Source organism: Pseudophryne corroboree, chromosome 7 (assembly GCF_028390025.1).
Source record: "Pseudophryne corroboree isolate aPseCor3 chromosome 7, aPseCor3.hap2, whole genome shotgun sequence".
In the NCBI taxonomy this organism is placed as follows: Eukaryota; Metazoa; Chordata; class Amphibia; order Anura; family Myobatrachidae; genus Pseudophryne; species Pseudophryne corroboree.
In genome coordinates, this window is record NC_086450.1 from 149,548,672 (window position 1) to 149,567,009 (window position 18,338).

General features: G+C 48.5%; 1 protein-coding gene across 1 annotated transcript in view; it reads left to right on the forward strand.

Moving 5' to 3' along the window:
* SPOPL (speckle type BTB/POZ protein like) overlaps positions 1–18,338 on the forward strand; it is a 161,455-nt gene that overhangs the window by 129,192 nt on the left and 13,925 nt on the right. Inside the window, exon 8 of the mRNA XM_063933725.1 lies at positions 15,643–15,785. Within this exon, the coding sequence (XP_063789795.1) occupies positions 15,643–15,785 (143 nt within the window). The remainder of the gene's footprint in view (positions 1–15,642; positions 15,786–18,338) is intronic.

Sequence of the window (18,338 nt, forward strand, 5' to 3'; positions counted from 1 at the left end):
ATAGCAGCGCTGGGACGGGGAGGAGACGGGTGGCTGCAGAGAGAGCCTGTTAACGCTGCAGTTCGGGCCGCCTTCTGAGTACGGGTGCCGGCGCTACATACAGGAGTGAAAGGCACCAACAGCTCCTCCTCCCCGTCTACTAGTCCTCCCGGAAGCCCGGCTATTGGAGGGGTTTGAGAGGGAGACCTTGGTGTATACATGTGATTGGCCGCTGGACCTAAAAGGCACCACAGGATTGGCCGCTGGACCCAGAGACATCAATGAAGCCACAAGATTGGCAGCGGGACCCGGCGGAGAGATCAAAGGAGCTACAGGACTGCCTACAACGGAGCGCGTCCCCAGGGACGCACTCATTTTGTAAAAGCGAGTCCCCGATCCTCATTATGGGGTAAAATACGCGCTATAGCGCGTTTTTGCGATCACTGATATGTATGATGTATATATAGAATATGTGTGTATATGTGTATTTAAATATGTATATTCATATTACGATTTCTAATGAATGCTGAAGTAAAGTTATTCCTTCTCATGTGCTGGTAGCTCTGTTGATAAAGCTCTCGGTCAGCCGTGACGTGATGGTCTCAAATCCTCGCGAGGAGTCCGAGTGTTTATTCTTTTCCCGCCGTGGATAGAATAAAGTGAAAGTCAACCCCTGGTCTGCATGGGGCCCTGTCACAAAGGATCGTATACAGGAAGCTAAGTGATATTTTAATTATATGCTTTGATGATATTTGCATTACATATACGCATGGGGGAGTGCTTACATTCAGAAATAGTCAGTTACTTTGGTATCCGATATAATTACCCTAGAGAGAGAGGGGATATTCCTTAAGTTGGGTCTTCTCTAGAACATTGCAGCATGCTGCCGTGCGAATACGAGAGGTATGGGCCTCTTGGGTTCGCGGGCCACTTCCATGGCCCTCTCGACTAGGAGGGCGTGGTGGATTCACCAAGGGCAAGCTGAAGCTGGCTCCGAGGAATACTGGAGTATCTTCCCTAGGAAGGTGTAACCTGGTTTGGGGATGGCTTGGTTAAGTTGATCTTGGCAGATACCACTGGTAAGTCTACCTTCTTGAGCTATGTCCCTCACAACGGTTGGTGACGCATTTTTTGTAGGATGCAGTCATTTTGACCGGTGGGAATACCGTTTTTTTCCCTTTCTTTGCAGGTGGAGGAAGGTGATAAGGTAAGAGGTCTGCAGACTTTTCAAGTTGCAGAAGCAGATGTTGTCCTATGTTTCTACCACATCCACCGCATATCGCTAGGTCTATCTTGCTGGAGCCCACACAGGTGGGAACTCATCTAATACTCTTCAGTCAGTCCTGGAATGGACTTGGACCAGTGAGTTAAGAATGGAGTCCAAAGGGGGACATACTGGAGGTTCCAGATGATTCCCCTCACTGATGTTTCAAAATAGAGCTTACCGATTCTCCTCTGGACGGGAAGGCAGTATGCGACGCCATACAAGAGTTTGGTCAGGATCAGGACATGGGCCTGCTGTCCCTGTCACACAAAAAAAAAGCTGTTATAAAAGTTTTTTCGTGCTTCTGAGCCCAGACAGCTCGGTCAGAACAATCCCAAAGGATTTCTACTTAAGAAGTTGAACTACAAGATGGAATCTCTCAGGGCAGGGATCTCCAACCTCTAAAAGAAGAAAGGGTTTGAATGCGGTTTCATCCGCATGGAGCTTACCTGGGTGATGGCGGTGTGATGGTTTTCCCTCAATAGTAAGAGCCATTATTATTCTGTGCTGGGACGCTCTCCTGACTACGGCGAGGTCTGGAAACAAGTGGTACAAATCGTTGTTTCTCTCTGACAGTGTTCAACACAGAGAATCGCTGTTCCCGACGACGCAGATGTCGGAGTTGGGAATAAGATTAGATACTGAACTGTTGAGAGTTTGTTTTTTCCTGTGGAAAGAGATCTGAGGATCCAGAGTCTGTTCAGATTTGCTACAATGTAAACCCATCAATACGTTCCGTTGATGAAGAAGATGGTTGCGGCCTACGAGGCCATTCGGTGAGCAGGTCAAATGCCAGAGTGGTTTTTGCGGGACCAGTTGGACATGTGGCCCGGGTCTCACCTGCACATGCACCGGAAAATAATCCTATTTCTCTAACGTCCTAGAGGATGCTTGGGACTCCATAGGAGACATGGGCACTTTAAGAAAGAATTTAGTTCTGGGTGCTTTTCAGTGAGCTCTCCTGAGTTTGCTGAGAGAAAGTATTTTGTTAGGTTTTTTATTTTCAGGGAGCTCTGCTGGCAACAGACTCCCTGCATCGTGGGACTGAGGGGAGAGAAGCAGCCCTACTCTCTGAAGCTAGGTCCTGCTTCTTAGGCTACTGGACACCATTAGCTCCAGAGGGATCGGTACGCAGGATCTCACCCTCGCCGTCCGTCCCAGAGCCGCGCCGCCGTCCCCCTCGCAGAGCCGGAAGACATAAGCCGGGTGAGTAGGAGAAGCAAGAAGACTTCACAGGCGGCAGAAGACTTCGTGATCTTCACTGGAGGTAACGCACAGCACTGCAGCTGTGCGCCATTGCTCCACACACCTACACATACTCCGGTCACACTAAGGGTGCAGGGCGCAGGGGGGGGCGCCCTGGGCAGCATTTGGGACCTCATATTGGCAAAAGACCACATATATACAGCTGGGCACTGTATATATGTATGAGCCCCCGCCAAAGAATTACAATTTAAGCGGGACAGAAGCCCGCCTACGAGGGGGCGGGGCTTCTCCCTCAGCACTCACCAGCGCCATTTTTTCTCCACAGCACGCTGAGAGGAAGCTCCCCAGGCTCTCCCCTGCTGATACACGGTAGAAGAGGGTTGAAAAGAGAGGGGGGGGGGCACATAATTAGGCGCAAAAAAGATATAAACAGCAGCTACTGGGTTAACATTAAGTTAGTGTGTTATTCCTGGGTTATATAGCGCTGGGGTGTGTGCTGGCATACTCTCTCTCTGTCTCTCCAAAGGGCCTCGTGGGGGACCTGTTTTCAGAAAGGACATTCCCTGTGTGTGTGGTGTGTCGGTACGCTTGTGTCGACATGTCTGATGAGGAAGGCTATGTGGGAGAGGAGCGGGAGCAAATGAATGTGGTGTCTCCGCCGACGGCGCCGACACCTGATTGGATGGATATGTGGAAAGTTTTAAATGATAATGTTAATTCCTTGCATAAAAGATTAGACAAGGCTGATGCATTGGGGCACTCAGGATCTCAACCTGTGCCTGATCCTATGTCGCAGGGACCGTCAGGGTCTCATAAGCGCCCACTATCCCAAATTGTTGACACAGATACTGACATGGATTCTGACTCCAGTGTCGATTACGATGATGCAAAGTTACAGCCAAAATTGGCTAAATCCCTTCGATATTTGATTATAGCGATAAAGGATGTTTTGCACTTAACAGAGGAAACCCCTGTCCCTGACTCGAGGGTGTATATGTATAAGGAAAAGAAACCTGAGGTAACTTCCCCCCCTCACACGAACTGAATGAGTTATGTGAAAAAGCTTGGGAATCTCCAGATAAAAAACTGCAGATTTCCAAACGGATTCTTATGGCGTATCCTTTCCCGCCAACGGACAGGTTACAATGAGAATCCTCCCCTAGGGTGGACAAAGCTTTGACACGCTTATCCAAAAAGGTAGCCCTGCCGTCACAGGATACGGCTACCCTCATGGATGCTGCTGATCGCAAACAGGAGGGTACCCTGAAGTCCATTTATACACATTTAGGTACCTTACTCAGACCAGCAATCGCGTCGGCCTGGGTCTGTAGTGCGGTAGCGGCATGGACAGATACATTATCAGAGGAGATTGATTCCCTAGATAAGGATACTGTTTTATTGAACCTGGGGCATATTAAAGACGCTGTCCTTTATATGAGAGATGCTCAAAGAGACATTAGTCTACTGGGTTCTAGAATAAACGATATGTCGATTTCTGCCAGAAGGGTCCTGTGGACTCGGCAATGGACAGGTAATGCCGACTCAAAAAGGCATATGGAGGTTTTACCTTACAGGGCTGAGGAATTGTTCGGAGAAGGTCTCTCGGACCTGGTCTCCACAGCTACAGCTGGAAAGTCAAATTTTTTGCCTTATGTTCCCTCACAGCCTAAGAGAGCACCGCATTATCAAATGCAGTCCTTTCGTTCACAAAGAAACAAGAAAGTCCGAGGTGCGTCCTTTCTTGCCAGAGGTAGGGGCAGAGGAAAGAAGCTGCACAACACAGCTAGTTCCAAGGAACAGAAGTCCTCCCCGGCCTCTGCAAAATCCACCGCATGACGCTGGGGCTCCACTGGCGGAGTCGGGGCCAGTGGGGGCGCGTCTTCGGAATTTCAGCCACATGTGGGTTCACTCCCAGGTGGATCCCTGGGCAATAGAAATTGTGTCTCAGGGTTACAAGCTGGAATTCGAAGAGGTGCCTCCTCGCCGGTATTTAAAATCGGCCCTACCGTCTTCCCCCCTAGAGAGGGAGATAGTGTTAAAGGCAATACAAAAATTGTATTTTAAGCAGGTGGTGGTCGAGGTTCCCCTCCTTCAACAGGGAAGGGGTTATTATTCGACCATGTTTGTAGTTCCGAAACCGGACGGTTCGGTCAGACCCATATTGAATTTAAAATCTCTGAACCTATACTTGAAAAGGTTCAAGTCGCTAAGAGTGGTCATCGCAAGCCTGGAAGGGGGGGATTTTATGGTGTCACTGGACATAAAGGATGCATACCTTCATGTCCCCATTTATCCACCTCATCAGGCGTACCTAAGATTTGCGGTACAGGACTGTCATTACCAATTTCAGACGTTGCCGTTTGGTCTCTCAACGGCCCCGAGGATTTTCACCAAGGTAATGGCGGAAATGATGGTGCTCCTGCGCAAGCAGGGTGTCACAATTATCCCGTACTTGGACGATCTCCTCATAAAAGCGAGATCAAGAGAGCAGTTGCTGAACAGCGTATCGCTTTCACTGAAAGTGTTACAACAACACTGCTGGATTCTCAATATTCCAAAGTCACAGTTGGTTCCTACGACTCGTCTGCCTTTCTTGGGCATGATTCTGAACATGACCCAGAAAAGGGTTTATCTTCCGATAGAAAAAACCCAGGAACTTATGACTCTGGTCAGGAACCTTTTGAAATCAAGACAGGTGTCAGTGCATCATTGCACTCGAGTCCTGGGAAAGATGGTGGCCTCATACGAGGCCATTCCCTTTGGCAGGTTCCATGCGAGGACTTTCCAATGTGATCTGCTGGACAAGTGGTCCGGGTCACATCTACAGATGCATCGGTTGATCATCCTGTCCCCCAGGGCCAGGGTGTCACTCCTGTGGTGGCTGCAGAGTGCTCACCTTCTCGAGGGCTGCAGATTCGGCATTCAGGATTGGATCCTGGTGACCACGGACGCAAGCCTCCGAGGTTGGGGAGCAGTCACACAGGGAAGAAATTTCCAGGGTCTTTGGTCAAGTCAAGAGACTTGTCTGCACATCAACATCCTGGAACTAAGGGCCATATACAACGCCCTACGTCAAGCGGAGACCTTACTTCGCGACCAACCAGTTCTGATCCAGTCAGACAACATCACTGCAGTGGCTCATGTAAACCGCCAAGGCGGCACAAGGAGCAGAGTGGCAATGGCGGAAGCCACCAGGATTCTTCGCTGGGCGGAGAATCATGTAAGCGCACTGTCAGCAGTGTTCATTCCGGGAGTAGACAACTGGGAAGCAGACTTCCTCAGCAGACACGACCTACCCCCGGGAGAGTAGGGACTTCATCCAGAAGTCTTCGCACAGATTGTGAGTCGGTGGGAACTGCCACAGATAGACATGATGGCGTCCCGCCTCAACAAAAAGCTACAGAGGTATTGCGCCAGGTCCAGAGACCCTCAGGCAATAGCGGTAGACGCCCTAGTGACACCGTGGGTGTTCCGGTCAGTCTATGTATTTCCTCCTCTTCCTCTCATACCCAAGGTATTGAGAATAGTAAGAAGAAAAGGAGTGAGAACAATCCTCGTTGTTCCAGATTGGCCACGACGGACCTGGTATCCAGATCTGCATGAAATGCTCACAGAAGATCCGTGGCCTCTTCCTCTAAGACAGGACCTGTTGCAACAGGGACCCTGTCTGTTCCAAGACTTACCGCGGCTGCGTTTGACGGCATGGCGGTTGAACGCCGGATCCTAGCAGAAAAAGGCATTCCGGACGAGGTTATCCCTACGCTGATAAAGGCTAGGAAGGATGTAACAGCAAAACATTATCACCGTATATGGCGAAAATATGTTTCTTGGTGTGAGGCCAGGCATGCTCCTACGGAAGAATTCCATCTGGGCCGTTTCCTTCACTTCCTACAAACTGGAGTGGATTTGGGTCTTAAATTAGGCTCCATTAAGGTCCAGATTTCGTCCCTATCCATTTTCTTTCAAAAAGAATTGGCTTCTCTCCCAGAAGTTCAGACTTTTGTAAAGGGAGTACTGCATATTCAGCCTCCCTTTGTGCCTCCGGTGGCGCCTTGGGACCTTAATGTGGTGTTAAGCTTCCTAAAGTCACACTGGTTTGAACCACTTGAAACGGTGAAGTTGAAATATCTCACGTGGAAGGTGGTCATGTTATTAGCCCTGGCTTCGGCTAGGCGAGTGTCGGAATTAGCGGCTTTGTCACATAAAAGCCCCTATCTTCCTGCCAAAAGTGGTTTCATCCTTTCATATGAACCAATCTATTGTGGTGCCTGTGGCTACTCGGGACTTAGAGGATTCCGAGTCCCTTGATGTGGGTGGTCAGGGCTTTGAAAATGTATGTAGCCAGGACGGCTAGAGTCCGGAAGACAGAAACACTGTTTGTTCTGTATGCAGCCAACAAGCTTGGCGGCCCTGCTTCAAAGCAGACTATTGCTCGCTGGATCTGTAACACGATTCAGCAGGCGCATTCTACGGCAGGATTGCCGTTACCGAAATCGGTCAAGGCCCATTCCACTAGAAAAGTGGGCTCTTCTTGGGCGGCTGCCCGAGGGGTCTCGGCACTACAGCTGTGTCGAGCTGCTACTTGGTCGGGTTCAAACACCTTTGCAAAATTCTATAAGTTTGATACCCTGGCTGAGGAGGACCTCATGTTTGCTCAATCGGTGCTGCAGAGTCATCCGCACTCTCCCGCCCGTTTGGGAGCTTTGGTCTAATCCCCATGGTCCTTACGGAGTCCCCAGCATCCTCCAGGACGTTAGAGAAAATAAGATTTTACTTACCGGTAAATCTATTTCTCGTAGTCCGTAGAGGATGCTGGGCGCCCGTCCCAAGTGCGGACTTCTTCTGCAATACTTGTATATAGTTATTGCTTCAATAAGGGTTATGTTATTGTTGCATCGGGCGTGAACTGATGCTATGTTATTGTCATACTGTTAACTGGGTTGTTATCGCAGGTTATACGGTGTGATTGGTGTGACTGGTATGAATCTTGCCCTGGAATACCAAAATCCTTTCCTTGTACTGTCAGTCTCCTCTGGGCACAGTTTCTCTAACTGAGGTCTGGAGGAGGGGCATAGAGGGAGGAGCCAGTGCACACCAGGAGCTAAATTCTTTCTAAAAGTGCCCATGTCTCCTGCGGAGCCCGTCTATCCCCATGGTCCTTACGGAGTCCTCGGCATCCTCTACGGACTACGAGAAATAGATTTACCGGTAAGTAAAATCTTATTTTTCCTGAACCAGGATATCTTTCCTGTGGCGGCTTCACAGTTTCCACCTCCTAGAGGGACGAAGGTTCGGGATCCAGGATTAGATCCTGGTGTCCATGGATACAAGTCTCCGAGGCTGGGGAGCAGTCTTTCCAGGCGAAGAATTTCCAGAAAAGTTCAAGCCGGGTAGCTTGTCTGCAATAAGCATTCTTGAATTAAGAGCTATTTACAACGGAACATCTTCTTCACGATCTGCCCGTCTTAATTCTGTCGGACGACTTAACAGCAGTGGCGTAAGTAAGCCAATAGGGCAGAACGAGGAGCAAAGCAGCAATGGCAGAAGCCGCAAAAGTTTTCCACTGGGCGAAAGGGCATGTAAACGCTCTATTAGCGGTCTTCGTTCCGGGTGTAGACAACGGAGAAATAGACTTCCTCAGCAGACACAATCTCCATCCGGGAGAGTGGGGTCTTCATCAAGAAGTTTTCACAGAAGTGACAAGTCTTTGGGGAATTCCTCAGTTAGACATGATGGCGTCTCGCCTCAACAAGAAACTTCAGGGATATTGTTCCAGGTCAAGGGACACTCAAGCAATAGCAGTGGACGCCCTCCTGACACCGTGGGTGTTTCAGTCGTTCTATGTGTTCCCTCCACTTTCACTCTTTCCGAAGGTGATAAACATAAGAAGAACAAAGGTTCAGGCGATCTTCATTGTTCCGGTCTAGCCAAGGAGGGCATGGTATCCAGATCTTCAAGACTTACTCATAAAAGATCCCTGGCCTCTTCTTCTACGAGAGGACCTGTTACAGCTAGGTCCGGGCGTTTATCGTGACTTACCGCGGCTGCGTTTGACGGCATGGCAGTTGAACGCCATGTCCTAGCCCGAAAGGGTATTTCCGGTGAAGTCATTCCCACGTTGCTTCAGGCTCGGAAAGGAGTAACGGCGAAGCTTTACCACCGTATTTGGAGGGAGTATATGTCTTGGTGTGAATCCAAGAGAGCTCCTACGGAAGAATTTCAGCTCGGTCGTTTTCTCCATTTTTTGCAAACAGGTGTTGCTGCAGGCCTAAAGTATGGCTCCATTAAAGTGCAGATTTAGGCTTTATCAATTTTCTTTCAAAAAATAATTGGCCACCCTTTCAGAAGTTCGGACTTTCGTGAAAGGGGTGCTGCACTTCCAACCGCCATTGTTGCCCCAGTGGCACCATGGGACCTTAACGTGGTGTTGCAGTTTCTTACGTCACACCGGTTGGAACCTTTACGAAAGGTTGAGTTAAAATTTCTCACTTGGAAAGTGGTCATGCTGTTGGCCTTGGCGTCCGCAAGGCGGGTGTCGGAATTAGCGGCTTTGTCTCACAAGAGCCCCTATTTGATCTTCCATGTGGATAGAGCGGAATTGAGAACTCGTCAACAATTTCTGCCAAAGGTGGTTTCTTCGTTTCACATGAACCAACCTATTGTAGTACCTGTGGCTACTGAAGCCTTGGCTGATTCAAAGTCTCTCGATGTAGTGAGAGCTTTGAAAATTTATGTTGCCAGAACGGCTCAGATTAGGAAATCAGAGGCTCTGTTTATCCTGTATGCTCCCAACAAAATTGGGGCTCCTGCTTCTAAGCAGACTATTGCACGCTGGATCTGTAATACGATTCGGCATGCTCATTCTACGGCTGGATTGCCGTTACCGAAGTCGGTGAAGGCCCATTCTACCAGGAAGGTGGGCTCATCTTGACCGGCTGCCCGAGGAGTCTCGGCGGTTCAACTTTGCCGAGCAGCTACTTGGTCGGGTTCAAAACTTTTGCTAAGTTCTACAAGTTTGATACCCTGTCTGATGAGGACCTCATGTTTGCTCAGTCAGTGCTGTAGAGTCGTCCGCACTCTCCCGCCCATTCTGGAGCTTTGGTATAAACCCCATGGTCCTTTTGGAGTCCCCAGCATCCTCTAGGACAGAGGTTCTCAAACTCGGTCCTCGGGGGCACACACAGTGCATGTTTTGCAGGTCCCCTCACAGAATCGCAAGTGAAATAATTAGCTCCACCTGTGGACCTTTTAAAATGTGTCAGTGAGTAATTAATACACCTGTGCACCTGCTGGGTTACCTGCAAAACATGCACTGTGTGTGCCCCCGAGGACCGAGTTTGAGAACCTCTGCTCTAGGACGTATGAGAAAATAGGTTTTTAATACCTACCGGTAAATCCTTTTCTCTTAGTCCGTATAGGATGCTGGGCGCCCGTCCCAGTGCGTACTGTATCTGCAGCTATTGGTGGTTACACTCAGGTGGTGTTTCTTTTCAGTCAAGTCTGTTGCTGAAGTTATTCATACCATGGCATGCGGTATGCTATTATTGGTCGTGTTTACACACAGGTTGTGTTACATTTTCGGTCAGCATATTGCTGTATATCTTTCATGCCGTCGGCTGGTGTTCTTTTGAATGCCACGTTCTGCGGCATGTTCGAGGTGTGAGCTGGTATGACACTCACCGTGTTTAAACAATAAATTCTTTCCTCGAAGTGTCCGTCTCCCTGGGCACAGTTCTCTAACTGGAGTCTGGAGGAGGGGCATAGAGGGAGGAGCCAGTTCACACCCATTCAAAGTCTTATAGTGTGCCCATGTCTCCTGCGGATCCGGTCTATACCCCATGGTCCTTTTGGAGTCCCCAGCATCCTCTACGGACTAAGAGAAAAGTATTTACCGGTAGGTATTAATATCCTATTTTTACATAGGCTCCACAGTACCCGGTGGTGATTACCAGAATGGCAGATAAGGCGCTGACCTGTAGCCCCTCCCCCAGCTCCGGGTGCCATCTACTGCTGATGTTCCCGCCCTGGAGCTGCATTTCACTCTCCCTCACTCTCTGACAGAGATTTTGGCGCCATCTTCACAAATAGTTGAGCTGATCTCTATATGTATATGTGTATATATATATATATATATATATATATATATATATATATATATATATATATATATATATATTATTTATATATATATATATATATATATATATATATAGTGCTACACAGTATATACGGTTTGGTATTTTTGCTATGTTTTTCAGTCACCTCATGCCGCATGAATCCTCTGTTTGTGCCCTGTATTTACTGTCACATAACACAGGGGGTTATTTGCAGGTATTGTGTTTGGCTATATTGTACTGTTACGCTCTAAGGCTACATTCCCTATAATGTCTGCCACACAGGGCGGGAAATCCGCGGACGCTTCTGCATCATGCAGTGCTGGCACCAAGGATATACCTGAGGGGGAAGTTTTAGCTAATGGTTCAGGCACTGGGTGCCATACACCTCTCAGTCAACCCGCAGCACCTGTGGCCAATCAGGACCCACCTTGGGCAGCGTTCTCAAGTATGCTGAATACGCTTGTGACACGTCTTACGCCCCCTGTGGGACCTCCTGTGCCATTACAGCCACATATTTTCCCTGTAGTTAATCTGCCCTGGGCGGACACTCTGTCTTCCCAGTTACAACAATTAAATCAATCTTTGGTTAGACAAAAGTCTACCCCACGCCCCTCTGGGGCCAAGGGGTCATCTAAGCTGGCCATTTCTTCCTCACAATCCACTAATATTTTGGATAATTCTTCTGATGAGGATGGGGAATATACTGATCTGTCAGACACTGATACAGTCGCTTCTGATGAGGAATCTACAACCCAGGTTGATGTTCCTGACCTAGTGGAGGCTTTTAAGCTGATTCTCCAAATAGATGATGAGATCGACCCCACTACTGCGTCTAAGAAACCTGATAAGTTCAAACGTCAGAAGGTTACTAAAGTAGTCTTACCACATTCTGACTATTTAATTGACATACGTCAGGAATCCTGGTCGTCTCCAGGAAAGAAATTTTCCCTGTCTAATAAGATGCTAGCTCATTATCCTATCCCTGCGGAGTTGAGTAACAAGTGGGAAACTCCACCGCCGGTGGACTCTCATGTTGCCCTTCTTGTGGTGTCATCTACTCTGCCTGTCACCACTCACCTCACTGAAGGAAACGACAGATAAGCGTGTGGAGGGTTGCCTGAAGTCTATTTGCTCTCTTACCGGTGCTGTACATAGACCCACTGTGGCAGCCTTGAGGATGAGCTGCCTCAGGATTTTTCTGACACTGCCAGACAATATCTTTCTTATTACCACAGCCTCCCACTATATTCAAGAGGTGGCTTCTGAGGCAGGTGTTATGGCGGCCAAGACTTCTACTATGTCTATCCTTGCTCGCCGAATTCTGTGGTTGAGGTCCTGGAAGGTGGGCCTGGACTCCAAAAAGACCTTGGAGGTGCTCCCTTTTAAGGGAGACATCCTATTTGGGGAGGATCTGAACAAGATTGTGACTGACTTGGCAACTGCTAAGACTGCATTTCTTCCAAGTACTAATCCTTCTGCTCTGAAGGCTAAGAGTGCCACTTTTTGTTCCTTTTGACCTCCAGGGAAAGGAAAAAGCCAGGCATACCCGAGACAGGCTTGTTGCTCCAAAACCACTAAGCCCAAACCTAAACAATCCTGGGCCGCCCGTCAGCCTGCTTCCAAACAAGACAAGCCTGCTGCATGACGGGGCAGGCCACCCCTGGGGGACCCCAGGGTGGGAGGCTGACTTCTGCAGTTCGCCCAGGGATGGTTAAAGACCACTTCTGGCACGTCTGGGTGCGGGAAGTTGTGTCTCACGGGTACGCAATCTCTTTCAAGATACGTCCCCCTTGCCAGTTCTGCTCATTGGTTATCCCTTCGGATCCGTTGAAAGCGCAAGCTCTACACTTGGTTGTGCAATCCCTCCTGAACACAGGAGTGGTAGTGCCGGTATCTCGGAGAGGCAGGGGATACTATTTGACCCTGTTTCTAGTTCCGAAGTCAAATGGGTCCTTCCAGCCTATACTCAAACCTCAAATCATTGAACAAATTTGTGAGAGTGTCCAAATTCCTTACGAAAACTCTGCTCTCTATTGTACTGGCCATGGAACCGAAAGACTATATGGTATCCCTGGACATAAAGGATGCTTACCTCCACATACCTATTGCTTTATCGCATCAGCAATATCTGCGGTTTGCTATTGGCAACCTACATTATCAATTCCAGGCCCTGCCATTTGGACTGTCCACGGCCCCTCGGATCTTCACCAAGGTCATGGCCGTGATGACGGCCCTTCTCCGCCGTGAGGGAATCAGGATCCTGCCGTATCTGGACGACTTGCTGATACTGGCGAGCTCCCAAGATGTTCTCCTCAGTCATCTGGAACTGACGGTCCAATTCCTACACGCCCACGGGTGGCTCATCAACTGGAAAAAGTCCTTGCTGGTCCCTGCTCGAAGCATGGTGCACCTGGGGGCACTGCTGGACACGCACAGCCAGCAATTGTTTCTGTCTCCAGAGAAAGTCCTGAAACTTAAGAACAGGATCAGATACTTCCTCTCTCGCCCAAGAGTGTCGATACACTCGGCGATGCAAGTACTAGACCTCATGGTGTCTGCGTTCGACATGGTAGAGTACGCTCAATTTCATTCCCGCCCTCTGCAGAGGTTAATCCTTTCCAAGTGGGACGGCCTGCCTCACGGATCAGGTCTCATATGATCTCCTTGACTCCGGAGGTTCGTCTGTCACTGAGCTGGTTAGCTACAGGACCAAAAGTTGAGCAGGGGCCGTCCCTTCTGGATCTCCAATTGGGTCCTCCTAACAACGGACGCCAGTCTGTGGGGTTGGGGTGCGGTGTTGGAGCAACACTCTCTCCAGGGTCAGTGGACCAAGGAGGAATCTCTCCTCCCGATAAACATTCTGTAATTGCGGCAGTGTTCAATGTGTTGACACTGGCCCTGCCTCTGGTACAGAACAGGCCTGTTCAAGTACAATCAGACAACGCCACTACGGTGGCGTACATAAATCATCAAGGCGGCACTCAAAGCCGCATGGCAATGCTGGAAGTATCATAAATACTCCATTGGGCGGAACGCCATCTGCCGGCAATATCGGCAGTGTTCATTCCCAGAGTCCTCAACTGGAAAGCAGATTTCCCCAGTCGTCGGGTCGTTCATGCCGGAAAGTGGAGTCTACATCCGGAAGTCTTTCAACTCCTAGTGGACATCTGGGGCCTACCAGATGGCGTCTTGACACAATCACAAGGTTCCGGTCTTCGGATCAAGGACAAGGGATCCTCAAGCAGCGTTCGCGGACGCACTGGCAATTCCATGGAACTTTCGGCTGCCATACGTGTTCCCTCCAGTATCACTCCTGCTCATGATACTACGGAAGTTCAAGCAAGAAAGAGAAATGCTACTTGTAGTCGCTCCAGCGTGGCCCAGGCGGCATTGCAGGGCCTCTCGATAGAGCGTCCTCTTCTACTTCCTCAACACCCAGACCTCCTTATTCAGGACCGTTGTGTCTATCTGGACCTGGCCAGACTAGCTTTGACAGCGTGGCTCTTGAAGCTTCACACCTGAGGGCCAAGGGATTCTCTGAGGCGGTTATTCAAACTATGTTGAAGGCCGGCAAACCGGCTTCTGCACGGATTTATTACAGGGTCTGGAACTCTTACTTCACATGGTGTGCTGCTAAGAATTATGATGCCTGTTCATTCAGAACTTCCAGGCTTTTTAGCTTTTCTGCAAGAAGGCCTAGATTTAGACCTTCGCCAGGTTCATATATCTGTCTTGTTGGTGTGGTTTCAGAGAAAAATTGTGTCTATTCCTGACGTTCATACTTTCACTCAGGGTGTTTTACGGATTCAGCCTTCCTATGTGATCCGTCTGTTATCTTAAATGCCCTACAAGAGTCTCCATTTGAACCTCCTGAGTCTGTGGACCTGAATTGCCTTACGCTGGCTATTGCCTCTGTTAGGAGGGTGTCGGATTTAGGTACTTTGTCCTGTCGTCCACCCTTTTTGATTTTTCCCCGTGACCGGGCAGTTCTTCGAACTCGCCCGGTTATCTACCTAAAGTGGTATCTTCTTTCCATCTTAACAAAGAGATTATGGTTCCGGCTTTTATCTGTTCTGGTTTGTCTTCCAAAGAACGGTCTTTGGATGTGGTATGGGCTCTCCGTATCTACATGGAGAGGACTGCCTCTATCAAGAGGTCAGATACCCTGTTTGTACTTTTTGGTTTTCACAAACTTGGCTGGCCTGGGAATAAGCAAACCTTGGCCACATGGATTAGAATGGTGATTGCACAAGCCTATGCGCAGGCTGGACTCCAAGCTCCTGCTGCTATCAAAGCCCATTCTACTCTGTCTGTTGGACCTTCTTGGGCGGCCCGCCGTGGCGCGTCCGCTGAACAATTGTGAAAGGCGGCTACGTGGTCCTCAGTGAACACGTTCATTAGGCTGTATGCCTTTGATACTTCCGCCTCCCAGGATGCTTCCTTTGGACACCGGGTTCTTGTGCCCGCTACAGTGCATCCCCTCCCATGAGGAACTGCTTTAGGACATCCCCGATGTATTCCCTGTGGAACACAGTGTACCCCGCTGCAGAAAAGGAGATTTATGGTAGACTTACCATAGTTAAATCTCTTTCTGCGAGGTACACTGGATTCAACCAGGGCGCCCACCCTGACGCAATTAGCTTCTTCGGGTTTGTATGGCATTAGCCGCTGGTCCGTTCTCCTGACATGAGAATGTGGTTCTATGTGACTAACATCTGCCGTCTCTTTTACCTGCTACTGCATTGGACTGGTTAACGAAACTGAGCTCCAGTGCCCGGAGGCGGAGTTATAGAGGAGACGCTGCAGTGCATCCTGGGAACAGGCAAAGCTTTAGCCTGTTGGTGCCTCGGATCAAGATCCAACTCTACATCCTGATGTATTCCCTCTGGAATCCAGTGTACCCCGCATAAAGAGATTTAACTATGGTAAGTCTACCATAAATCTCCTTTTTGTGTGTGTGAGGCATAGTCAGGAAACTCATGACTTATAGAAGATTGTTCTTAATCCTGTACTTACATACTTTTAAATCTAGGTGACTTGCTGTAGTGTTAAGTAACATTTTCCTTCCTTTGCCAGTATGCTTTGGAACGACTCAAAGTCCTGTGCGAAGAGGCTTTGTGTAGTAACCTGTCAGTGGAAAATGTTGCCGATGTCCTTATCCTCGCAGATTTGCACAGCGCAGAGCAGCTGAAAGCACAAGCAATAGACTTTATTAACAGGCAAGTGAAACGTGTTAAGATGTCTCAATAAGATGTGTGTTCGTGTTTTTCCCATTGGGACCAAACTGAATTTATTTACGATTTGGACTGAGAAATAAAGTAGCAAAATCGAAATTTTGCAATAGACAATGGCCTGGATAGAAACATGTTGGTGTTGGAGATGGTGTAAGTTTTGTACTTGCCTCCAAAATTAAAATTTTCTTCCTACCCACAAAGGATCCAAAAAACAGGATGCAGTGGTTCTGCTACAGATTGTATTTATCTGTGTTACCCATCCTCCATCATAATTCTCCATCACAAAGCCATACACACAGCTTTTGTGCTTTTTTTTGTGTGTCTAAAGTGTTACTAGATGTGGACAAGGAAAACAAAGCAATTAATGTGAATTATGCTTGCTGTGAGTGACAATGGCCATTAGTAAATTCACCAGTCTTTTCTGTACAAAGCATTTCTTTTACCTAGAAGACTCCTCCGCTAAATAAATATCATCTTTCATTTCAAGATCCAGAAGCACCACCCAATTGAGAATTATATATAGATATATATATATATATATATATATATATATATATATATATACAGCAATATTTTAACATGCATACTATAGATTGTGTATTACTGAGCTGAATAATATACATGAAATAACTGGAGTGTTTATACTAGGCTAAATATGACTTTTGCTATTATTTTGGACCCATCTTTTGACACATTGCGGGTGTACAGCATTCATAGAAAACATGAACCCCATGGCTTTCTGTAGCGGAGGTTTTTGCTTTCTTGGTCCTACCTCTCCACTTTTCCATCTCTACTCGGCACTGCTCCCCTCTCTTTTCCTATATCTCTCTCCCTGTCTCTCACCCCCCTCTTTCACTGTCTATCTCTCCCTCTCTTCTTATCTCTCTACTCATTTATCTTGTGCTCTCCCACTCTTTACCCTCTCTCTTATTCCCTGCCCCCCATCTTCTCCCTTTCACTCCACAGTAGCAGGTTGACATCAGAGTATGAGGGGTTTTAACACAGCAGACTCAATGAGTGACCGCTTGGCTTACTAGCTTTGCAGAAATGCACTGTGTGGATTATTTGGGGGATATTCAATTGTTTGAAAAGTCAGTTGGCCTGTCTAATAGAAAGTAAAAAAACAGACACCCAACCCACTTTTCAAACATTTGAATTGCCCCCTTTGTGTCATACAAAAGGGTAGTACAGTATTTAGTGATCTTGCAGTTGCTCAGATAAATTCTTAAATCTCTGACCTGTATAATATCCACTCATAACACTGCCCTAGAGCTGTAGGAGGTGCTTTGGTGAATGTAATGGAGTGAGGAATTAACATTTCTCTATCGTCCTAGTGGATGCTGGGGTTCCTGAAAGGACCATGGGGAATAGCGGCTCCGCAGGAGACAGGGCACAAAAAGTAAAGCTTTTCCAGATCAGGTGGTGTGCACTGGCTCCTCCCCCTATGACCCTCCTCCAGACTCCAGTTAGATTTTTGTGCCCGGCCGAGAAGGGTGCAATCTAGGTGGCTCTCCTAAAGAGCTGCTTAGAAAAAGTTTAGCTAGGTTTTTTATTTTACAGTGATTCCTGCTGGCAACAGGATCACTGCAGCGAGGGACTGAGGGGAGAAGGAGTCAACTCACCTGCGTGCAGGATGGATTGGCTTCTTGGCTACTGGACATCAAGCTCCAGAGGGACGATCACAGGTACAGCCTGGATGGTCACCGGAGCCGCGCCGCCGGCCCCCTTGCAGATGCTGAAGTCAGAAGAGGTCCAGAATCGGCGGCTGAAGACTCCTGCAGTCTTCTAAAGGTAGCGCACAGCACTGCAGCTGTGCGCCATTTTCCTCTCAGCACACTTCACACGGCAGTCACTGAGGGTGCAGGGCGCTGGGAGGGGGGCGCCCTGGGAGGCAAATGTAACCTATATAAAGGCTAAAAATACCTCACATATAGCCCCCAGAGGCTATATGGAGATATTTAACCCCTGCCTGATTTCTCTAAATAGCGGGAGACGAGCCCGCCAGAAAAGGGGCGGGGCCTATCTCCTCAGCACACGGCGCCATTTCCTCTCACAGCTCCGCTGGTCAGGACGGCTCCCAAGTCTCTCCCCTGCACTGCACTACAGAAACAGGGTAAAACAGAGAGGGGGGGCAAATTTATGGCGATATTTTGATATAACAAAGCAGCTATAAGGGAGCACTTATTATAAGGCTATCCCTGATATATATATATAGCGCTTTTGGTGTGTGCTGGCAAACTCTCCCTCTGTCTCCCCAAAGGGCTAGTGGGTCCTGTCTTCGTTAGGAGCATTCCCTGTGTGTCTGCTGTGTGTCGGTACGTGTGTGTCGACATGTATGAGGACGATATTGGCGTGGAGGCAGAGCAATTGCCAAATATGAGGATGTCACCCCCTAGGGAGTCGACACCAGAATGGATGCCTTTATTTATGGAACTACGGGATAGTGTCAACACGCTAAAGCAGTCGTTTGACGACATGAGACGGCCGGACAATCAATTAGTGCCTGTCCAGGCGACTCAAACACCGTCAGGGGCTGTG